This window comes from Pipistrellus hanaki, assembly GCF_964339955.1.
Source record: "Pipistrellus hanaki genome assembly, chromosome: 14".
Lineage (NCBI taxonomy): Eukaryota > Metazoa > Chordata > Mammalia > Chiroptera > Vespertilionidae > Pipistrellus > Pipistrellus hanaki.
This window is the reverse complement of record NC_140516.1, coordinates 36,373,105-36,397,718: the sequence shown is the minus strand read 5'-3', so window position 1 is coordinate 36,397,718 and position 24,614 is coordinate 36,373,105. Positions and strand designations below refer to the sequence as shown.

Genomic DNA, 24,614 nt, shown 5'->3' with positions numbered 1-24,614 from the left:
GCTGCTCTTTCTCCAGGGCGCAGCCACTGCTTCCCGAGTTGGCGGAGAAGAAGTGGAGGGCACTGAGCGGCTCTTAAAGTTGCAAACCCAGTGCAGCGGCCGGCCGCATTCTCTCCAGGACGGGCTGGGCTGAGCTGAGCCTCCCCAGGATGAGTGGGTAACACTCAGGGCGCCATGGAGGCCGCCCGGGCCTTGGAGAGGAACTGACCAGGCCCTTTGGGAGCTGCAGGCCCTGGTTCTACCCACGCAGCCCCTCAGCTCGTGACTTACTTCCAGGAGAACCACTTCCGGGGTGAGGAGGTGAAACGCATCAAGAAGACTGGCAACACCTGGCTCACCCCACCCACAGCTGGCCGGCCCCCCAGACCCCTGGGCGGGGCTGGTGGGTGGGCGAGTGTCTCTTAGAAAGGCTCACCCTCCACACGACCAGGAGCCTAGAGCCCTGAGGCACTGAGGGGCCCTCTGCATCCCCTGGTGTCTGGCTTTTACCGGAGCCTCTCCCCAAACTGCTAGCCCTTCTTTTAACCACCCTGAGGCCCTCTCCCATGCACTGGACCAAATGAAACAATAAAGCTTTTGTAGCAAAAGTAAATACATACATACATACATATATACATAGTCACATTGGAAGTTAAGGTTTCAACATACAAGTCTGGAAGAGGGAGACACAATTCAGTCTATAAAGTGTTCACGTGCCCTGAGCAGGCAGGGTGTGTCTGTGCAATGTGAGGATAAGACCTCTACCACGAGAGGGGCAGGGCAGGGCTGGAGCTTCGAGTGGACACAGACATGAGCTGAGCACTTGGGCATGGAGGACATTAGAGAAATTAGAAATTATAGGACCAGGACAGCCCGGCTTAGCCCTCATAATTTCAAGTGCAAATACCAGATTGCATTTCCTGGAGAACTCCGAGGAGAGAATGTCCCCGTCATTTCCTGCCTTCCTCCGTCCTTCCCCGGCGCCCCTGGTCTGCTGCATGCTTCCTGGGCCAGCTGCAGGCACGTGTGAGGTCAGTACAAAGCTGCTTTGTGCAGAAGGCCTGTTCACATCTGGATGGCTAATACCGACCGTGACCCTGCTGGTTACTCAGCCTGTCAGGTTTAGGTGAGGACCAGCTCCACAGCTGGGGCTGCTGCTCACAGCGCCACCCTCAGCAAGAGAGGTGAGAACAAAAGCCAAGAAAGGTGTGCTCAGATGCCTGGGACTGAGTGAAGCTGGTTAATTACCAGTCACTTGCTGTCACCCTGAGCTGGAGTTTCTGGGTAAGGAACGCTCATAGATCAGACAGAACATGACAACCTGCAACTTATTTTCACACTAAGAGCGTGGTGGGGACCACGACGCAGAGACAAGTGTGGAGATGGTCTCTCGGGTGCCAGGGCCATCACCACAGGACTCAGTGCCCTCAGACAGGGTGGCGGCATGATGCAGCCGGTGCAGAGCAGCCGAACTCTTCATGGAGGGAGCCCTTGGTGCCGACTCTGTCTGCTGCTCGGTGATGAGGTGTGATCTGGGGACCCTGGGTTAAGTTTTAAAGGATCCATAAACCCCTGGGAATCATATGTCAACATGTATGATTGAGCATTTCTTTTTTCTGAGAAGCAGACTCATTAATCAGATTCGTGAACGGCTCAAAATGGTGCTGTGATCCCCCAAAGAAGGACAATTATAAACCACTGCCTTAGACCCCTAGAGAAACAGGTTTACATCAGGCAGAGAGAGCTCTAAGAGAGACTCGGGGTCCCTAATGATCCTGAAATTGTACTCGAGGTGTGTGTGTGTGTGTGTGTGTGTGTGTGTGTATGTGTAAATGTGTGTGTATTTTTCTAAAGAAAGGATTCAATAGTTTTTGCCAGATTCTCAAAAGGGCGCATAATCTTCAAAGGGTTAAGAACCTGAGCTAGATCCAAGCCCAGCCCCCCTCTCCTCCCCCCCCAAAAAGCTAGAAGGATTGCCTGTGCTTACTTAGCTACTTCTTTCCAGAGGACAATCACAGAGACCTCAAAACAGGGCCCAAAGTAGGCCCTGGAGGCTCTGCGGTCAGGGGCTGGCGGGCCCTCCATAAAAACACACTGGAGTCATTTTAATAGTGAAGTGTCCTGATGCCCGGGTGATGATGACAAAGCCGTGCATAGATGGTCCTCGCTCCCTCCCTCCTCTCTGATGGCTTATTACCAGGTCTTTCTCTTCCAAAGCCCTGTCCTTGGCCCCAACTTCCAGAAACCCAAAGAAGACCTTACTCACAGAAGCTCAAAATCCATTCCGTAAACCCTTCCTGGGCACCTCTTATGTGCCAGGCTCTATTCCAGGCGCGAAGAAGTAAAGGAATGAAGCGTTATGGACCCAGGCTGGTTTCCTGCCAGGCACAGGGGCATTTTGTGCACTGCTGACCCAGAGCGCTCTTCCCAAGCTCAGTCCCCAGGACCCCGGGAGGCTGAGACCATCCGGCCGGCCGGTGGCAGCGGCTGGGATGAGGAGGGGGCAGCGGTACCTGTGCGCAAAGCGGCGAGGGAGGCTGGCAGAACGCGCGGGACCGGAGCGGGTGGGCCGGGAGCTGGCGGGTGGGGTGGGGGCGCAGCGGGTGGGCGGGCGGGCGGGGGACCAGGGGAGGAGGCGCTGCCGTGGACACCGCGGACACCACGGACACCGCCGCCGCCGCCGCCGCCGCCGCCGCGCCAGATCTCCGAGCCGTGCTCGCCGGCCCCCCGCCCTCCGGGGCCGTCGCGAAGCTCCGCTCTCCATACTGAGCAGTCCCAGAGGCGCTCGGACACGTTCCCCGCAGATAACGATCGGCTGGGCGCCCGCTCGCTCGCTCCGCAGCCCCCAATCTCGCCATCTGCGTGGCTTGAGCGGCCCCTCCGGCCGGGCCCGGAGCCGCCAGGTCGCTCCCGGGGGCGGGGGTGGGAAGGCGCTAAGGCAGCGCCGCTGCCCCCGCCGCCACCCTCGGCCCTGCGCGCGGGGGTGGCCGCGGGGCCGGGGCGGAGGAGGAGGGTGGGGGTCGCCGCCCTTCCTTCCCCTCCCCCTTGCCTTCCTTCCCAGCGCTCCCTCCCGAGGGACCCCAGCTTCCCGCGGGCCCGGGGTCCCCGAGGTCCTGCCGGGCGCCCTCGCCTCCCTGGCCCGGCCCCGCTGCCTCCTGAAGGTTACGCGCCGCCGCGGCTGGGAGCAGGGGACCCCCGCCCTCGCCGCCGCCTGCGCCGCCGCCCACCCCAGCGCCCGCCGCGGGGCCCGGCCGGGTCGGCCGCGCTGCCGGCTGCTGCCACCGCAATCCCGGCTCCTAAATCAGCGCGGGGCGGCGCGCCTCCCCCACCGGCGGCCCGGCGGCCCGGCTCCCCCGCTCCCCGGGCCCCGATTGGCCGCGCGGGCGCCCCCCGCCCCTGGCCGCGAGCCCCAGCCGCGGCGCCATTGGCTGCGGGGCTCCGCCAGCCTTTACATAAGCCCGGGCGCGCTCGAGCGGAGTTGTATAAAGCGGCGGCCGGCGTCGGGGCGGGAGGCGCGAGGCCAGCCCGGGACCGGCGGGGCGCAGGAGGCGGCGGCGGCAGAGGCGGCAGAGGCGGCAGCGGGCGCCCGCGCTCCGACGCCCCGAGGCGGTGGCACCGGGTGAGCGAGCCGGAGGAGGATGACTCCCAGCGCCGGCCGCCGCGTGAGTACCCGCCCCGGACCCGGACCCGGACCCGGACCCCCACCCCGCCGGGCTCCTCGGGCGGAGAAAGTTTCTCCCGCCCTGGGCTCCCCTCCCGCTCCGCCCGCAGCAGCGGCGGCGGCGGCGGCGGCGAGGATGCCGCCCGGAACCGGGGAGACAGAGCCCGCCGCGGCGGCACAGGCTCTGCTTCCAACTTGCCGAGGGGATCCGGACTCGCCTGGCGCGCGGAGAGCCTCCCCCGCGGGCTGGGGGCGAGGCGGGAACGGGGCCGGAGGCGGTGGGGAGGTGGGAGCGAAGGTGTAGGGCGACCGCGCTCGCAACGGGGGGCGCCCTGGAGGTCAGCGGTTTGGGGAGGTTAGGGGAGGGGGCGCTGGGGCTGGGAGGGGCGGAGCAGGTGAGGAGGGATGTGCTGGGGGTGTCGGGGGATCACCCAGCCAGGCAGGCTCCGCTCTGGGCCGGGGAAGCTGCTGTGCCTGAGCTTCCCGAGTGGGAAGGAACCGGGGGGCTGGCGCTGCTTCCCCGGGGAAGCCAGTCTCCCCGGCACAGCGCCCGGTGGCAGGCGGAGAGCTCCCGGAGCCAGCCAGCCCCGCTCGCCCCGCTGGTAGCTGCTGCCTTTGCTGGACAGAGGTGTGGTCTCCTTGCGTTCCGCTGTCTCAGGAGAGCCAGGTCCAGGCCCTCTGCCCCCCACCCCACTCCCCCGGAGCCGGAGGTCCTCCTTTCACCCCGCGGGGACCCATGGAGGCTTTGAGGGGTAGCAGGCCAGGCTTGGGGGCATGCCCAGCAATGCAGCGCACTTCTCTACAGGACAGTGGTGGGGAGCCCTGGTTATTAGTCCCAATTCTGCAGAAACCAACTCAAGAATCCGAAGTCATCCCAGCCTGGTGGATGGGAGGCTCTCGGGGCGGCTGGGCAAGGCTCCCGGGGCTGCGGGGCGCGCTCGCCCCTTCCTCTGGGCATGACTAATGGGTATTGCTGCCTCTGCTGTTGCTGCTGCTGGTGCTGGTGGTGGTAGGGTGTGCACCCGGGGTGGCTTCCGTGCGTCCCAGGAGGTGCTTGAGCCCTCCAGACAGGACACATTCTGGAGTCACACTTGAAGTGTTTTCTGGGATGGGGTGTAGGAGTTCCCAAGTGGAGCCATGTGGAAAGGACAGCTCAGGGATGCTGTCTCGAATCAGGAGAGAACTCGAGTAGGGAGAGAAGCGCTGTTGGCTTTTTTTACCCTGACGACTCGGGTGGAGACACCCAAGACTGACTTGGAGCAAATTCAGAGTCGCGCTGTGCCTCACCCTCAGCCGTGAGGAATGGGAGATGGAAGATGGGAGAGTGGGAACATGGCGGTGGATCAAATATGGCCTTGAAGGAGGCATTTTCGCTCCCTCTGACTTGATTAAAACCATCCTTCTGGCAGCAGGTCCTAAAGTTAATTTAAGAGGCAACGAAACGAGTTGAGGGTCTTGACGCGGGCACAGTGGAACACGGTTTGAACATTCCAGTTTCCAGTGGGTAGTAATGGTCTCTGGAGAAGGTCAAAGGGCGGGCGGCTCAGTTGGAGCTGTATCCTTCACTGTACCCCATCCCTGAATGGGGGGGGAGGGGGTGTGTTTGAACTCCTACAGTAGCTACTTCAGCCTGGAGATCTTTTATGGGGACTACCAATCCATATCCCCAAACCCAGCTGCCCTCAGCCTACAGTCAACATTTTCCTGCTGCGTTTCCCAGTACTTTTTCCCCCACTGGGGATTTGTACAGCAAAATACCTGCTTGTTACTCTCTCTTCCCTTTCCTCCATCTGGGCTGCACCTGGTGTTTTGAACCCTGATGCTTATTATCTGGCACCTTGGAGACTGATTAAGAGGTCCTGTCGCTGCACAGGCGTGTGTCCCTGTGCATGTGTAGGCCAAGGGCCCCTGTAATTCTAAGGAGTGGGACATGGACTTCCATGGAGAGAGGACCACGAACCAGGAAGGTCGTCTCCTTAAAGAGCTGTGACAGTCTCCTCCTGCTCTCGGTCTTCCTTGCCTCCTGCTAATGTGAATGAAGCTGCCCTGCGGGCTCATTGGCTTCCAGTAGGGGGCGCCAAAGGCACCCACCTCAGGGCAAGGGACTGGCTTCTTGCCCTTCACTGGCCATAGTAACTTAATGTTCCAAGCAAGCTCAGGCCACAGCGCCCGACGATCACCTTCATGACTGAAACCCTTCTACCACATGTCTCCTGGACTTCAGCTGTTCCTGTGATCTCAGGTGCAACGGGGCAGATACAAATACCACATTCCAAGGAAACAGCTGGTCCTCAGCCCCACCCGCCCTCTAAGGTCTTTCCCGTGTGCTTGGTGTTGGTGTGTTCTTTGAACTCATTAAGAGCTCACAAAGCCAAGGAACATTAGAGCTAGGAGAGAGAAATCTTGAAGAGCATCTAGTCCAACCTCATTTCACCTCCAACACTCACCTGCACACTTAATTTACAGACGACAAAACCAAAACCCAATAAAGGCACGTAGCAGGTAGCCATTTGGTGATAGAGATAGGGCTGGATCCTAGAGGTTCCCAGTCTTCTACTCAGAGCTCTTTCCACTCCGTGACCTGCTTCCTCTTTACTATGGAGATGGACATGTGTTCCCTGCACAATAGGTACTCATAATTCTGATTGATTAGAAATAGGTCAATTAATGAAGGTAGTAATTTGGGGAAAATTCCTTTGAGCCTGTTATTTAGAATGAGGAGGTGAGCAGCAGATAAAGTTCTTATAATGTACATATACAGGTAATAGAAAGTCCTAATTATTATTTCCCCTTACCTCATTATTCCAGGTGGGTTTTTATGCAAAAGCAGTGCACTCCAGTTTTTGTGTGTACATTTAGGAGTGTGCCCACTGCCTCACAGGGTCTTGAAACCCAGGCCTGCAGCTCTTCCTTTCTTTGATTAAGGTGTGCTGGAGTGGGGTCTCTCTGTCTTACTGTGACATCACAGCCTGTGGGACCCCCAACACTCAGATCCTGGGTGAAGTGGAGAGTTTCCAACCAGGGTTTGCCCATTTCCCCCATCTCGCCGCTCCCAGCTCAAGGTCAGAGTGCTAGGATGTTCTATTTTTGCAAAATCCTTGTGTTAGGACTTCTTGGGTGACTTGGAAGATTCTACCATTTTTCATTGCCCTTTTTCTGTTCTGTGAATCTGGCTGTCAACATCTGGGCTGGGCCTGGGAAGGAGGTTTGCTGAGTGGCCTGTGGGCTGCCCCCTCTGTTTCCCCTTCCACCCTGCGCCTTTGCACCCTGTGTGAAGTTCCCTTGGGACTTGGCAGTGACTCCCAGGAGGACCCAGTGCTGCCACTCAGAATTCCAAGAGGTGGGTCCTCGTCTGCCCCTCAGGGCTCACCCAGGGGGTGATAGTTGCCAGGGAAGATGCTCGCGGATCCTCTTCTCCTTCAGGCTCACAGGAAAGTTGGGTCTTTACCTTCCGGGGGAGGAGGGAGGCAGTGGGATGACGTGAACCACCAGAGAGCAGCAGCTCCTCCTCTAACGTGGGGTCTGAGAGGCTGTGCTTGAGATCCAGGCCGGCTACCAGCTTTAGCTCAAGAATTGTGCCAGCATTCCCAAAGCTTGGTCTGGTTCTGGACAAGGTCTGAGGAATAGAATTGCATAAAAGGCAACTAGAACACGGGACCTCTGGTGGGGTTTGTTTGTTTGTTTGTTTGTTTGTTTGTTTGAATGGGGGAGAGGATTTAGAGTTTGAGAAGTGGCCTTTGACATTAAGAAAACAAGAAGTCGCCTCTTTCTTGAGCCTCACTAGAGAATTATCCGTACCCCGCGCTCCCCGAGAAGCCAGCCCCGTGTCGTAGTGGATAGGATACAGGCTTGGAATCTGGCTCCCCTGCTTTTACCAGCTTAGAGACCTGGACACCACCGCTCAGCCCCTGCATGTCTGCTTCCTCCTCTGCAAAACGATGAAGCTGGCAACCCTGTGATGAGGGTGGGATGGCGACGATCAGGGAAGACCGTCTCTCACGAGCCTCTGCCCTTGGTGAACTCCACAGAGGTACCGGTGGGAAGGGGATACTCCTGCAGGACCACTGGGAACCACATTGGGCCTTCTCCCAGCAATGGAGACCGAGTGTCCAGGTCTGCACATCCGCCTCTGCTCACAGCAACGTTTGGGCTGACAGGCAAGGCCTTCTTGGCAGGGCTCCTTCCTTGCTGTCTTCCCTCCCCCTCCACGGGGCTTTCGTTTTTGGGTTTTGCCGTGCTTGGGGAAAATAAATTTTACAAGTCCCAGGATAATTCTGAACGTGATGGAAGGCCCTGAGCTATTGATTCCCAGGGATCTTTGTGCTGGGAGAAGCCTTCCTCGGAGCCCAGTGATTTAAGAGTGCTGACAAATCCGTGTTCACCGAGCCTCCTGCAGGCTGCAGATACAGGCTTCCAGGCCAGCTGGGGCTCTGGAGGGATTTCTGGGGAGCCTGGCTGCTTGTTTCGGGGACATAAACCTATGAACTCTCCTTAGGAGAAAATAAGAAGTCAGTTGGTTCATTATCACACCGAACGCACCCCGGGCCACTTAGGGGCATTTAAGAAATAGGAAGCAGCCAAGGGCTGGGAGGTTGTGTTTTAGAAAGTGTGTGTAAAGGTGTAAAGAGAAAGGAGAGGAAGATAATTTCCCACTAAGTCACTCAAGATCTTGACCTTATTGAAGTCCTTGGGCAGTGACTCTTAGGGGTTGCTTTGCATCCCAGACATTTGGCAATTTCTGGGGACATTTTTGCTTGTCACTACCGGGGTAGGGAGGGCTACTGGCAGGTAGTGGGTAGGGGTCAGGGATGAGGCGAAACACCCTACAGTGCACAGGACTGCCATCCGACAAAGAAATGACTGGCCTAAAATGCCACCAGTGCCAAGGTTGGGAAACCCGGGACCGGAAGAGTGATGCAGCACAGAACCAGAGCACGTGAGGGGTGGCAGGGGTCCGAGAAGTATTCTCATCCAGCTGCCCCACTTCTCAGCTGAGGGCCCTGAGATCCAGAGGTGAGGGCACTAGCCAGGGTCCCACAGCAAAGCAAGTGAGTGGCAACCATGGTCAGGAACTCAGATCTGCTGTGTCCTGAGATGGACTTCCTCAGACATTCCCCCCAAATTGTTATGAAGATTAAACGTGAGCTGTGAAAACACTTAGACACGGATCGAGAGACTATTAATATTGCTATTATTGTTAAGAATCGGGGAGTTTGCAAAGTTCTATTTCTGGCTACGCCACTGACTCATTGCAGACTGTTGGGTGCATCCTTCCCACACCCCCATGCTTTTTGTGAGTGTGTGCGCTAGGGGCGGGGGGGAGGGGTGGTCTTAGCCAACGATAACTCTATCATAGACACTATCTTCAGAGTAAAGTCCTAAGACTTGCCCTTCAAAAACCATAGTCGCTTAAAAGATAAAATTTTCCTTGAAAGAAATCATGTTGACTGGGTAAGAAGGAAAGCATTTGCTTCTTGGAAAAGTTCCAGTGCCCTAGCCTTGTAAGACGGTTCCAGCCCAGGAAATCTGATCAACATCCGGGGGAGAAACTGATAGCTCCACAGATGACTGGCGACTAGATCTGTCCCCACTCCTCCCCCTCCACCCTCTCCTGCCCAGCACTCCTGGCACCAGGGAGCTCTGCAGGGAACTCCGAGGAGGGACGGCCAGGTGTGTTTATTAATTAGTAAAACCTTGCTTACTTAACAGGCATATACTTAAGGATGTCTTCCAGGGACATGGTGACATATCACTTTAATTAGCTGCAGAAGGATCGCGAGTGCAGAGAGTGTAAAATGACCCCTTGCTGTTGTTCCCAGTTACTCTTATCTTTGTTTTCACCCGACACATACAGTGACAAGGTCACCGGGATCACTGCTGAGCTCACGGTGTCCCACTGACCGGGGAGGGGGAGAAGGAGAGGGACTGCAGGGACTCCCTTTCCTACCAGCAGACTCCACCCACGTGGAGAGCAGCCCCAAGTGGAGGCTGCCCCGACCTCCTTTGGTAGACACATCATGACATGCAAGTCCAGACACAGCTCTCAGGAGGGACCCCAGGCTGGGACCCCGAATCCTCCTCAGCCCTCACATGGGAAGAGGGGCGCTTGTAGGATTGGTGGGAGCATCCTCTGTTGGTCTTCTCATAGAAGGCCTGTCCCTGGTCTTGCACTCAGGAATGGATGTAGGAAGCCACTTGAGACTCACCTTAGAGGACCAAGGTTATGCCGCTCCTTTCCCACATTGGGAGTTGGAGGTCACGCCATCGATCCCGTTTCTGTTTCTCCATGAATGTCCTGCATGTCCGGGGCAGGCCCTTTGGCCTCGGGAGGTCTGCCCTGGCCATCAGAGGAGGGGGCAGGAAGTTCCTTTCACCACCAGCGGTCTCGGCTTTGAATGGAGTCATCACCTCACATCGGAGAAGCTGTATATATCCATCCAAGTGGGGGGATGAGAGTCCCAGAGGGAGAGATGCTGCCTTGTACGCCGTGTGTGTGTGTGTGTGTGTGTGTGTGTGTGTGTGTGTGTGTGGCGGGGGGGGGGGGCGTGGGGGAGGGAGCACTGTGTTTCTGCTCTCGACTCTCACCTCAGTGCCCAGCACGGTGCTCTGCACAGGAAGGGGCTCCTTGGGCGCTCGGGGTGAACAAATGTGTAAGTGAGCACAGGTGGCCACTCTGGGGCAGAGGTGGTTCTTGGTTTTAAAGCGGATCTTCAATCTGTAAACCTCCAAAGGTCCCATTGGCCAAGCAGTGTCTGAGAACCCCGTGCAGGGCCCATCCCATGGCTGGTGGCCAGCACTTAGCCTTGAGCAAAGCCAGGCCCTAGATGCTCATTCCACTCCCCCCTCCACTCCTACCCCTTCTCCCTAGGCTGCTGCCAGGGGCTGAGTGCAGGTTCCCTGGCTCCAAGCAGATACTGGTACGCAGATGATCAGTTGGATTTCCGCTGAAGACAGAATAGGGAGCAGATCACTGCTTCGCAAGACAATGGCGGGTGGGTGCTTTTAAATAGCAAGGGCCACAATGCATTTTAAATGACTTAGGGGGGAAAAAATCTGACCTGGAAAAGAACTTCGGAGGTCATTCCCACACCACCCCCCACCCCAGGATGTCCAGATCTCACTCGCTTCCCGGAAACTCGGCCAGCCTGGCCGCCCTGCACACGGCTGCCCCAGATCCGAAGTGCCCTTTCTAAAATGCAAGTCCCATCCTGTTTTGGCCCAACTTCAAAACCTCCCCACTGGCATGACTCCAGACTTGGTACCTTGGCACAGCAGGCTCCCCAGCAAGACTGTCTCTGTCTTCTCCTGCATCCTACCTTCTCTCCCACCTCATACCTCCCCCTCCCCCCATCCCAGCACTGCATTACAGCGGCAACAGCTGCATTGGTGCCATGCACCAACCACGCCCCGTCACAGCCATGCCTGGATCCAGAGGTCTCCGCCACCTGGAATGCAGCTCCCCTTGGGATCCCCGTTCCCCTTCTCCGGGGAGCCCTTCCCACCTGCCCGTCCCACCCGCCTCGCCGGTGCATGCCTCCTTCCTGTGGGCTCTGTCTGGACATGGTCCCTGTTCCGACTCTGAACGTCTCCCCCTCGAGTTGTGACTCGCTCCTGGTAGACTGCAGGCTCTTTGGCTTCAGAAGCCATGTCTTATTTATCGTTTCCCACCCGGCCCACAGGCTCCTACAAAATGCTCGAAGAATGGATGTGTATATTACAGTAAACTGAGGGGCTCCTCATTTGAAAAGCAGTATTTTGAAAGTCAAAGAACTCCGCCAGGTTCCTAGACAAATTAGAAACAGAAGCAAGCCTATTCTTCAAAGTCCTACAGGCCCTTGCATTCCATTCAGCGCTTGGCAGCTACTCCTGGAAGGGGAGCACCTGGTGGGCCTGGATCCGCCTCCCGAGATGCCTTCATTCATTCAACCGACATCGATTAGCTGTAGTAATGGTCCGATTGTTGATGCTGCTGCTGCCTACCGTGCACGGTCTTTCGGTCTGCCAGGCCCTGTGCTCAGCACTTCACACTGTCTCATTTCATTTCCCCCTTTTACAGACCAGGGAGGCTGAGCAGTTAATAATACTTATTAAGGACCTGCTAGGCCTTGTGCATAAGGCTAGGCATCGGCATTTGTCCTCTCGCTTTCAGAAACGCCATTTCATTAGCCCGCTGGTCTCTGTGGCACCGCCCAGCCTGGGTCCCCGGAGCCTTCATCTGCCTTTTCTGGAGCAGGACCAAGTCTCCTCTCTGTCTGAGTGCAGCCGCAGGCAGCGCCCGGAGCTCTCTCCAGGTAGAGGGGAAGAGAGGGAAGCCTCGTATCTCCTTGGTGCTGGGAAGACGCACAGGACATGGTGCCCCGGGGAGGTGGGAAGGTGCAGAATGTCTAGCATTTGTCTTCCGGGCTGGCCATGCAGAGGACCGGGATAGGGACAGGATGGAGAAACGCCAGTGACTAATGCCAGTGATTGAGACATTGGAATGTACACTCTGCGGGGGCAAGGACTTCATTTTATTCTTGCTGTTTTCCCAGCATTCAGAACAGTGTCTGGCATAGAGTAGGTACACAAGAATATGGAATGAATGAATGGGTGAGTGAGTGGGTGGGTGACTGAATGGCAGCCTCCTGCTGTCTCTCCCACTTGGCCATGGCATTTGCTTCCAGTCCCGCCCCCCATGGCCATGTTCACACCCTGCTGCTACAATGTTCTTCCCTACACACCACTCGTGCCAGGCCATTTCTCTAACCCTTCTGGCTGGTGTCTCTCACGAGGCCTCCACAGTCCCTCCCAGCCTCCTAAGCTACACTCCTTCCACCAGTTGTCCTGCCCCCATCCCATGCTCCAGCCGTGTAGAGCTTCATTGAACCACACAATCCTGCTCAGCCACTGCGCACATACTGGCCCCTCTGCCTGGAACACTTTCTCCACCTTATCCCTCTGGCCAGCTCACCACCGCCTCTCTCTTAGGCCCTCCCCTGCTGCCCCAGCAGTGGTGATTGCTTCTTCCACTGTCTTCCAGTCTCACATGGTTTAAGACAAGTTTGGTGTAGTGAGAGAGACTGTTTCGTGCCCAAGAATACCAATTCTAGAGCCAAATGGCTTAGGCACAAACCCTGGCTCCACCATGTACTCTCTGTGTGACCTTGAGCAAGTTACTTCACCTCTCTGTGCCTTAGTTTTCTCTGATACAAAACGGGGACAGTAGTAGCACCGACCTCACAAGGTTACTGTGAAGATTAAACCTATATGAAGGGTTACAGTGATATCTGGCACAGATGGTAGGTGTTATTATTACTACCCATTCCTTACATATAACAGTATATAGTACGTGTCACGTGAACTGTTCCTCATACAGACTTGTTACATGAAATTGCAGTAAAAATTCCTGTTTGTCTTGTGCACAGGGCCTCTTGAGTTAGGCTAAAGAGCGACACAGTCATCTCTGAGACTTGGGAAGGGAGCTCTGATAATGGTGTGAAAGTGAGGTGAGAGGAGGTGCTGTTGTCCCATGAAGGACCGAGGGGCAGATCCCGGGCAGTGGGGACAGACAGACGGGGTAGTTCTGAGGGAGATTCATGAGGCAGAATTGACTCAGTGAGCCAGTTGTTGCAAAGAACGAGGGAGAAGCAAGTGCCAGATACGACACCAGATTTCAACCTGAGTGGCAGCGTTGGGATTTGAAGGGGCCCAGGGGATAGCATCCCACTTCCCTGCAGAGGCAGGATCAATGGAGAGAGAGAAAGGGGGAGGGAGAAGGGAGCAGAGGAGGGGCTCGGGCAGATGGAGATTAAAATGCATCATTACAGATACAGCTGTTTGGAAGGCCAGGCTCTGGAGTGGGGTCCATGGGACCTGCTGCTGGGCCTGCACCTCCAGCTGCAGTGCTCCCGGTGGGCGGAGGCGGGCTGACCCTGCCTGGCCCCGCTGGGAGGCAGGTGCAGACTGGGCTCTCCATGCACACTTCTTCCACACTGGCCAATCAGATGAGTCCCTGCTCCTGCCCTGGAGAGGGGGGTGGACGGGAAGGAAGGAGGCCAGCGGGCTGCACTAATCCAGGTCTCTCAATCTTGGCATTCTTGACATTTGGGGCTGGATAATCCTTCGTTGTGGGGCTGTCCTGTGCATTGTAGGATGTTTGGCAGCATCCCTGGCCTCTGCCCACTAGATGCCAGTGGCACACTCCCCCCCCTTTCCCTGGCTGTGACGATCAACAATGTCTCTAGATATTGACAGATGTTTGGGGTTGGGAGGGAGGGGGAGCAAAATCACCCTCGGTGGAGAACCATTGCTCTGGTCTAATGCAAGTTCCTCTGGATGGAAACCCGAGGGGTGGGAAATGAACGCTCCCCCTCACTCTCATCCCAGGAATCAGGGCCTGCAAACAGGCAGAGCTGGAAGGGCAGGTTGGGGTGGCAGCTGGCTCCTCAGACCTTTGAGGAGTCTGCTCCCTGTCTTCTCTTCCTTCTTTCCTCTCCTCCGCCTGCCTTTCCTGTCCAGCTAACTTCTGAGCATCCTTTGAGGGTTCCCCTGCCTCGAGGAAGCCTTTCCCAGCTAATTTAGAGATCCATGCCCCCTCGTCCACAGCACCCCTCACCCTGTATTGCCAACGTTGGCTAGCTTTCTCCCTGTGCCCTCTCCCACCCCCCACCCCTCTCCCCTGTGCTGCTGAGCACAACCCCGGCTCATCGAGGACCCACAGGAAGTGAGCTGTGAGGGAACGAGCCAGGGCCTCCTCGCTTAGCTCCTGTCCAGTGACGCCTTCATTCTGAGCATTCCTTTGTGGGTCTCTGTGCAGATCCAGAAGCCAGTATGGCCAGCACGGGCAGGGCAGGCTGCTCCTGCAGCTGCCTCTCTCCCGAGAGCCCCTGCCCTCCTGCAGCGTCTGGAGAGGCTCTGCGCCCCCTGCTCATTCCCAGTGTCTGAAGCATTCAGGGCTGTTGCCTTTGTGAGAGCTCAAGGTGGTGTCCTTGGCTCTTTCGATAATTGCTAAATAACTGCTTGCCCTGGAAATTGCCCTGGAAGCCTCTCCCCACAGCTGCCTGGCCCCACATCAGAGATCTGGGTTGCTTGGTTACCAGTGTTCAGACCCAATTCAGGAGAGTCCCGAGGCCACAGAAAACTGAGTTTGGCTGCATGTGACCCACAGCCAGTGTCTAAAGGCTCTCTGACCTTAGCACACCCTGTGGACCGAGAGGAGGCACGCAGGGAGCAGCCGTCTTGCCTGGCCCTCCCCCTGAGGCCCCTGCCAGCTCACTTAACCCTAGGACCCTTGGTACATCAGAGGGTTCCCGTGTCACAGATAAGGACACTGAAGATCAAACCGATTAAGGAGCATACCCAGGGTCGCCAGAGAGTTAATGGTGGAGTTAAGATCCAAACTTAGGCTTTGGGCTTTCTATCTTTTTCTCTCTGCATCCCCACTGAGGCGTGTTCAGGAAGTTTGCTTAGAGAGCATTTTTTTAAGAAATTATTACTACAAAGCAGTTCTTCCCCCTGCCTGAAGCGCAAGTCCTACCATCTCTCGCCTTCATGGAAACCCCACTTTGCCATCTCTCCCGCAGGAGCAGACCACCTCCTTACTGGGGCGCTGGCACACTGGCCCTGCACCCCTATGTCCATGCTCCGGACGCGTAGCCTCGCCCCCTGCAGGCTGCTAGGCCCCGGATGTCCTCCACGTACACTTACACTCCTCACTACTCTGGTGCCTGCGGACACCCCTCCCCGCGCTCTGATGCAGGTGCTCGCCACACATGCGTTCAGGAAAACAAAGTTCAGTCCAACCTACTTTTTAGTTCTATTTTTAACCTTTCTTCCAAGGGACTCGGACGTTCGCGGGGATGAGAGAGGGGGTTCCCCGAGCCAGCCGTGTAAAGTAAGGGGTCACTCGGGGTGCCCACAGCCGTGCTGCCTCAGGCGGCGCCATCCTGCTCGGCTTCCTTCCCCAAACTCCCCCATTCCGCCGCCTCCTCCTTGGACGCTCTCTAGCTAAATAGATTTTCTTCGTATACTTCAACAAGCCGGTGATGAATTTTAGTAGCAGAAGCATTTTTCACTTCAAATCAGATTGCAGCTCACACTCCCATCTGGGGACCACGAGTCTGGGCAGTGGCTCTCAGCCCTGGGCTGCCCATCAGCAGCATCTAGGAAGTTTCTCAAAATGGGCAGCACTCAACGCCCCCTCCCACACACACACACACACACACACACACACACACACTTCCCACCCACCCAATTAAGTCCGAAGGACCTGGACAGCAGCATATTCCTAAATCACCTGCCCCAGGTAATTCTGTTGGGCAGCTCGGGTGTAGAACCGTGGGTCTAGCCTTGTTGCTTCTGCGAGTGAATGAAGCCTTCAGACCAGCAGCCTGGGCATCGCCGGGCAGCTTGCTAGAATGCAGAATCTTAGGCCCCGCCCCAGACAGGCCAAGTCAGGATTTGCATTTTACCGGTGTCCTTCCTCCCAAGACTACACCCACGCCCTCTCAGGCACACATCTCCTCAACTCTAAGCGTCCCCACGGGACTTGTAACCAGGGGAGCAGTGGGCAGCGGCGGCTCGTCCCAGGCTGACCTCCTGAACCTGTGTCCAAGACCCCCTTTCCCCTGACTTCCCAGTGACCCAAAGCAGTCCCATCTACACTCATTCCCATAACTCTTCTAGGGGGCCAAAGCAGAGCAGCACCAAAGCCCTCTCCTGCCGCTACCCTAAGCCCTTCCTGATTTCACTGTCCCCGGTTTTCATAAATGTAAAAATAAAACATTTGCATTTCACCAAGACCCTCTGGTGATTTGTAAGCACGTTACAACTCGAGAAGCATTGCTTTAAGCAAAGAACAGTTTTTAAATAACTGCATGGCAGGTTGCATTTGAATCACCTGAAATCTTATTAAAACGCATTTTCTGACTTAGTAGGTCTGGGGTGCAGCCCCAGATTCAGCATTTCAACAAATTCCCCGATGCGGGTGTGGGGACCGTTCTGAGCAGCCAGGACGTTGAATCGCGTTTCAACGAGTTCCTTCATCTGAGTCCTGAAAGCAGAGGGTGGGTATTTACAGACCTTTCCCTAAGTTTCCCCACCATCACTGTCTCCTGATCCACCATCGGCGCAGGCCCAGGGCTCACCCTCTTAACTAGCCAGCACTGAGCAGCTCCGGTGGTGGCTGCCTCGGGTGCCTCTGACAGGGCGGAGGATGTAAATGCAAAGTGCATGCCCTCCCTGCTGACTCTCAGCCAGCCCCGCTGGGGAGACCACGCATGCTCTGCCCAGGACACGTGACTTCAGGCTCCACACCAATGGTGGCTGCTTCCTCCCTGCCCGTGGCCCCCACGAGGAAACTCCTGGAAAGCCATTGAATTCCCAATGTGTCTAATATGCTCGGGAAGGGAAAAACCCACGGGTTGGTCTGAAGTTTACAGGAGAAACCGGGGAGAAAAAGCGGCGAAGGCTGGCTTTTCTTCTCCCGTCCTTTGAGCCATTATAGAATTTTAGAGCTGAAAAGGAACTTGAGAGATCTAGTCCCAAACTTTCATTTCCGAGAAGAAAGCTAGGACCCAATGAGACACTGTGGCTTGCTCAAGGTCACCAGGCAAAATAGGGGTCAGCCCATGGGGTGCAGTATTTCTTTTTTATCTTGCCGTAGGTTATTTTTCTGGAAATGGAGAGGAGTAGTTACTTCTTTCATACGGCTCCTTTAATTAAGAGTTCTACGTTTCCACAGAAAAGGTAGAAATCAAGAGGCTGGATCGTGGTTCTCGCCCCTCATGGCCTTCCATAGAAAATTCCTACCAGTGACCAGTGTCACCCTGACAGGGCCTGCCTCGCTGGGGGAGGTGACCCAAATCGCAGGTATGGGGCCCGGAAGGAACGAACTAGATTCTGGAAGGCCTACTTGCCTCTTTCATGCCCATGGCAGACGCCGAAAGCTGATCCCAGTGCCCTTTTCCCAGCCCCTGCCAATCAATCGGATTTGGATCTCAAGTTGAAACGCTTTTGCCATCCCTACCATAGAGGTCAGACCTTGAAAAGCCGATCTGACCTTCAGATCCTCGCCACAGTTCAGCATGTCTGCGCTGGTCCGTAAATACTCTTCGGCTTCTCATTTCCGACCCCTCCAGCTGCTCATTAATCCAATTATGAGTTTCCTTTATCCAACCAAACTTCCTGCCGAGTTGCAAACTCTCCTAGCGGCGCGTTTGCCTTTGGTAATTAGCCAGCCCGGTAGAAGATGCTGTCTCGTTCAGACGTTTCTGTAATTTGAACTGACCTCACTCTGATCGCGCAACATCAACAGGCGCCGTATGAGGGGACGCTCCGGGAACCTCCTTCCCACCAAGGCTGGCCTTCGAGGTTGGCTTCAGCCCTACTGCTGGGACCCTGGCCCCGTCTCTCTCCCGCCTCGCCCACGAGGTAGTGAGGAGGCTTCCGAGTCATGCTGGCTCTGACGTGCCTGCGCCCTTCACGCTGATCTCCGAGCCCTGAACTGGAGCAAGCCGATGTGCTGGCAGGAGCATCTGCCTCTGTAATGGGGAGTCAGTCTTCAGATCTTCTCTTATTAAGACGTCAACCACACTCAGCCTCGCTCTCTCGGCTGCCAGACGCACTGACAAGGCAGCAGGAGAAGCTCCGTCAGGAAGAGGGTTGCTGCCTGCGGAAGGCAGGGAGGCACCCCCTTGCCTGCGGGAGTGGGCCTGCTCAGCCTGAGCCGGCCGCGTGCCAGCGGAGCCTTTTCAGCAGCGCTCCGAAGCCTGCGGGCAGAGTCTCGGGGCGGTGCCATCTGTAGCTTCTCTGAGTGTCTCCCCCTGCCAGCGAGGAGGGGGGTGGAGTCCTTCCAGCTCCTTGGCCATTCTCATCTGTCTCCTGGGCGTGTGCCATGGGCTCCCATGGCCCCGGGCTGCTCGGCAACACCCTGAGTTATGTTAGCGATATAACAATGAATTATACAGCGGATTATACATAATTAATTTATAATAAAACACGCACGCCACGCTTTAATTCCTCCAAGTGAATGATGTGCTGCCTGCCAGGTCCTGCTGGGATACATTCCCTAACTGCCTCCCTGCTGGCCTGGAGGCCATGGCCAGCTGTCCAGGGAGGGACCTTGGCCAGGGAAACCTGCTAAGTCTGGTTCCCTCCAGACTACCTCTGGGGTATGATTCACAGAGAGACAACCCCTCACACCTCGCTGTTGTTCTAGACCTGGACACTCGTGGGAGTCTCACCCCACCAGACCACTGAGAAGCTGTTCTTTCTTCATCCTTCCAGTCTTCCTTCCAGAGTATGGGAGAGGCCAGTGTATCTATACTCTACACTCCCTTCCTTCATTCACCCGCTCAACAAATACCTATGGAGGGCCTGTCCTTGGCTTAGGGCACATGGCTGAACAAAACAGACAAAGATCCTTGCCCTAATGGGGCTTACATTCTAGCGGAGGGAGACAGACAACAAATAATAGACATGATGAATGGATGTGTTACACCGTGTGTGTTATATATAGTGATAGGTGCTATCGAAAAAGAAAAGGCAGAGCCGAAACCGGTTTGGCTCAGTGGATAGAGCGTCAGCCTGCGGACTGAAAGGTCCCAGGTTCGATTCCAGTCAAGGCATGTACCCTGGTTGCGGGCACATCCGCAGTCGGAGGCAGCTGATCAATGTTTCTCTCTCATCGATGTTTCCATCTCTCTCCCTTCCTCTCTGTAAAGAAATCAATAAAATATTAAAAAAAAAAAAAAGAAAAAAGAAAAGAAAAAAAAGAAAGGAAGAAAGAAGAAAAAGAAAAGAAAATAAAAGAAAAGAAAAAGAAAAGGCAGAGCAGGGTAAGGGTGGCCAGGCGTGATGGAGGTCAGAACAGTCTTGTGGAGAAGTAGCAGTCTAGGACTTGCCAGGCCCTTCGTAAACGGGGGAGAAAGGTGCTTCTGGGTCTACCAGGGGTTAGAGTTTCCCGGGCCGCTTTGACTCTATGTTTCAGTAGCATTTGTTACTTTTGGTTTCAGATGTTCAGGATGTTTCTGTTCCTGCTGCTGCTGCTGTGGTTCCTGCCCCCCACGGAGGGGTCCCAGCGAGCTGAACCCATGTTCACGGCAGTCACCAATTCGGTTCTGCCCCCTGACTATGACAGCAACCCCACCCAGCTCAACTACGGTGTGGCAGTTACGGACGTGGACCACGACGGGGACTTTGAGATCGTCGTGGCAGGGTAAGTGCCTCCCACCTTGAGTTTGGTAGATGCATTGGCCAGCGTTTACGGTGATAAGGCCCAGTAACAGCTCCAGAGTCCAGTGGCCTGCAACAACACACATCCTCACCCATAGGTCCCAGCTGGGCTCAGCAGATGCTGGTATGCTGCTGCTTTGCCTTTTGTGATAGCAGTGGGGGGGTGGGGGGTAGATCCAAGAAAGGTGTTCGTTCCACGCTTTCCAGGGAGAAGATTTGAATGGTTGGCTTCAAGGTCCTCTCTTCTTAGCCTTAGCTATGCAGGTGTAGTTACGTCCTCATCGGTGGAATTCTAGAATCTCTGTCAGAGGGGCTTCATGGCGACAGTTAAGAGATGAGGATGCTCAGTCCACCTTTGTACAGCATTTTACATAACACGAAGGAAACATTAATTGTCCATTTCAAAGAAGAGGGAGGAAGATGGGGTTAGGAGGGATAACTAAACTTCCTCTAAAGCATGCCCTGGTCCCACTGCTCCCTTCTCTCCTGAGAAGCAACATTGGGTAGCAAGAAGAGCATAGGATTTGGAGTCCAAATAACTTGAGTTCATACCCCAGATCTACAACTTTCTAGTTGCATGATTTTGATCACTCCCTTATTTGCTGAGGTTCAGATCGTCTGTAAGAATGAGGACTGCAATGACTGTAATGCCTTCTCGCCCGGAAGCCTCCATCAGGAGGCCACATACTGCATGTGACAGTGCACTATAAATCCTGCCAATTACATTAATAATTACTATGTGCCGAGCACTAATATGTGCCAGGCTCTGTGCAGAGCCTTTCACATGCATTGCCTTATTTAAGCAATTCTTTTTTTTAAAATATATTTTATTGATTTTTTACAGAGAGGAAGGGAGAGAGATAGAGAGCTAGAAACGTCGATGAGAGAGAAACATCGACCAGCTGCCTCTTACATACCCCCTACCGGGGATGTGCCCACAACCAAGGTACATGCCCTTGACCAGAATCGAACCGGGACCTTTCAGTCCGCAGACCGATGCTCTACCACTGAGCCAAACCGGTTTCGGCTGCATTGCCTTATTTAATCTTCCTGACAACACTATAAAGTAAGTTACTATCATCCCAACTTAGAGAAAAGGAGATTTGGGTTCAAAGATGGTGAGTGACATGCCTTCTGTCCGGTAAGTGGTAAGCAGACAGGTCAGGATTTGAACCCCAAGGCTCCCCAACTCAACAGCTGCTAAACTACATTGTATGAAGTTTAGTTATCACTTCAGCCATCACTTAACCAACAAAACACACTACAGGGAGCTGTCAGCTTTCTTGTGGGAGGCCTGAGCTTTTATGGCAGCACTGACCAAAGTAACTAGCAGTTGCATGTACCAGTGGAAAGCACTTACCTTAGAAATGGAAGATCTGGCTTTAATTATAACCATATCATCCAATAGCTGTGAGCCTTGTGCAAGCTACTTAGCTATGTAGTTCCCACAAGGTATGGCAGGAGAACAGGCTGACACTGTATAACACGTGATGCTGTATAAAATAAAATTTAAAAAAAGATACTTCATAAAGTGTATTTCTTCTTTCTGTTACTTTCTTTGACCCTGTGAAGAGTGGAAGAGACTACCTTCTAGAACTAAAAGTCTGGATAGCACACTGTCCAGTAGAACTTTGCGGGATGATGTGGATGTTCTGTGTTGGTACGGTCCAATATGGTATCCACCAGCCACATGTGGAGGTTGAGCACTTGAAATGTGGTTGCTGTGACTGAGAAACTGCACTGTAAATTTTATTTCATGTTAATTATACAGCAGAGGTCTGGGCTTTCAGAAAGAAAAGCTGAAGAGCAGAGTATGATAGAAAAAAGGAAAAATAGAGGTGGCCAGAGGTGACCTGAGCAGGGTTGAGGCCAAGCAGCTTGTCTGTGTTCCTGCGACTGTCCAGTCACTCTCTGAATCAGAGAGACGTGCTCCTGACCCAGGCCTGCCTCCTGCAGCCACGTGCCACTCTGCCAGAGTCTCTGGTTAAAGGACTTGGATGCATTCGAGGTGTCTGATTGGCCCTGCTTCCTGCTAGGTTACACCAGCCTCCCCTTATAGAGCCTCGGACCTGACAGAGGACAGAGAACAGCAGGTAACCATCTGTCCCCTCCTTCTGGGCCCACAGTTACTACTGTGAGCATGTTCTCCTTTCTCCTTGGACGGGGGCTTTGAGCGTGGGTCTCCATCCCACCAGCCTTAGGTGAGCACCAGACTGCCACCCCACATCCCGCGTGTGCAGCTTCTTTCTTTCCAAATGCCAGGCATTCGTTTCACCTTCATTTCCAACTAACTCTTCTGCTCTTTCTCTCCAGAAATGGGCTTGCGTGTCCTCTAAGGTAGAGGATTAGGCCCTCATTTGTAATCAGCCTAGAGTAGATGTCTAAACTTTGTCCAGCTTGCTGCTCACTGTAGGTTGTGTGGTCCTTTGGGCACATCCTCTGGAAACCAGAACCAGATCATCTGGGTCTTGATCCTGGATCATCCTGAGATCCAGGAAAGACCCTGTCTCTTCTCGCTGGGCCGGGGTGATCCGGGGAGCCCGTCTGAGAAAACCTGGGTCTCTGGGTGTTCTGGAAGATGATACTGCTCACCCCAGCAAAGAGGAAAAGTTACGTGGAGGATAAGATGGCAAAATTGGGCAGCTTCCCAGCCCCAGGTCAGGCCTTCTTTGTGACTATTATGAAGCATTGTGAGTTCTCAGGGCATCGGAAAGTCACGTTCTAATTTAAGTACCAAAATACATTCCAAAGGCAAATATAACTTTTTATTATCTTCAGCTTAGGATGATTTGTCACTGTCTTCCTCTTTGGGCTGGATAACCATGGGTTGACTCTATAGACGTATTTAAATCAGGACCTTCGGAGGTCATTCGGTTCACCCCTTCCTTGCCTTCCAATTAGGCCACAACTACACTGAGTGGCCAGATGATGATGATTTCTGAATGCATAAGAGCCAGGCCACTCAGTATATATCTTATATAATAAAAGACTAATAATGCAAATTATCCCCTAGACCAGGAGTTCAACCAGCAGGCAAGCCGGCCAACCGCCCATTCCCCTCCCCCTGGCCAGGTTGGCCGGACCCCACCCATGCACAATTTCATGCACCAGGCCTCTAATACACGCACACACACACACACACACACACACACACACACACACTGAGTGGCCAGATTATTATGCGTTCAGAGATCATAACAATCTGGCCACTCAGTGTATAGTTTTTGGGGCTCCCTGTAGGTATTTAGAGCCTTCCATAAGTATGTGTGCTCTTTCTGTCATCCGGCTCAACTACTTATGTCAAGACTCTCTCTGACTCATCTCAATCCCTCACAGTAGAGCTTAGTAGGCCATTTCTTTTAACTGTAGTTTTGCAGTTGCCTTTGAAGATATAAACCAGAGGCCCCCATCCTTTCCAATAATGGCAGCTAGGGTCCCTGCCCTGCCTCTCATTCCCTATGCACTCCTTGGCAATATTTCTGACCAGCTTTTATTCTATTTCATCTTCTCTGCACCCATATTTAACTCTGTTTCTTCTCCGTTTGATTATAGACTCTCTGTTTAAGAATCATGTAGCGGGGATTGAAATTTTAAAAAATTGAATGTGAATGCTTTTTCCTGGGGCACCTGCAGTCCAGCTCAATAGAGGCTCACTCTCTATTATCTTATAGACTTTCCCATTCGCTGGCCCCGGAAGGCGTTTACGTTTTCCTCCCACGATAATGCCCAGCTCTTCAGTTTATAAGGTGCCCACCTTGAACTTGTCTCGGATTTGTTGACCTTGTGGTGTGTCTGATTCAAGCCCTGTTGCTTTGAGTATTTACTCTCTGAATAGGTTTGTTTTGTTTTGCTTTTTCGGTATCCTCGTTCTGGGTATTGATGGCATTGATTCTGAGCATGCTGTGGGTGAGTGTGCATTGTGTTCCTGATTCTTAAGTTAATTGTGATGGACGGTGTGTGCATACATCTGACTCTGGGAGGAGCAGAGTGACCGCCCTTTGTTCTATGGGGACGGTGGGGGGGAGGGTAGGAGGAGAGGAGATAGGTCAGCTCTGCTTCCCACACCTCAGCTGGGTCAGTGTCACCGCATGTGGAGAGCTTATTCATTGACCAGCAGGTGCGTGATTTCAATCTGCTTACAGTCTCCACCCTGCAGAGCCAGGGGAGGGTTGATCACCCCCAGAGACACGTGAGCATGCCCAGACCGTGGAGGCTCTTCAGGACTGGTTCCCCTTTTCTCAGTGGAACTGAACGCCAAATCTTCAGTCTCCTGTAGTTTGGAAAGGAATTCCTGTTGATGTCAACCTTGCACAATTCCTTTAGAGCAGCTTTTGTTTCCTGGGATATCCCCAGAGGTCTGAGGTGCCCCCCCTAACCCTCCCTACCCTGTCAGTTTCCAATAGGAGTTTTGCTCAAATGGAGAGATTGTAGTGGTAGTAAACTTTAAATCACAAGTTAGATCTTCTTTTTTTCCACAAAGAGCATTCATTTGATAAAATCTTAATGCATTCTTCACACTTGGAAGGATTTCATTTAAAGGGATGCTACGTATCAGAAGGCTGTGTGTCATTTTTTTCTAAATTTTGCAACTATGTCAGAAAACTTTTTTAATTTACTGAAGTTAATTGAATTATTTAAAAGGAAAATTGTACTCAATTACCAGATTAATCATAATTACTTAGGAGATATTTTTCCATAACAAATAATAAAAACAATGGTAAAGAATAAGATATTTGCCTGTGATTTAACCAAAGCAGCATTT

General features: G+C 54.1%; 1 protein-coding gene across 2 annotated transcripts in view; it reads left to right on the top strand.

Moving 5' to 3' along the window:
- Positions 1-3,479: 3,479 nt before the first annotated feature.
- Positions 3,480-24,614, top strand: part of CRTAC1 (cartilage acidic protein 1) — a 134,933-nt gene continuing 113,798 nt past the window's right edge. Inside the window, exons 1-2 of one of the 2 annotated variants that reach the window (XM_084904086.1) lie at positions 3,480-3,598; positions 19,633-19,835. In XM_084904086.1, the coding sequence (XP_084760212.1) occupies positions 19,633-19,835 (203 nt within the window). In that variant the 5' untranslated portion in view covers positions 3,480-3,598. Of the gene's footprint in view, positions 3,642-19,632; positions 19,836-24,614 lie in introns of both variants that reach the window. The other variant, XM_084904085.1, reaches the window with a different exon arrangement.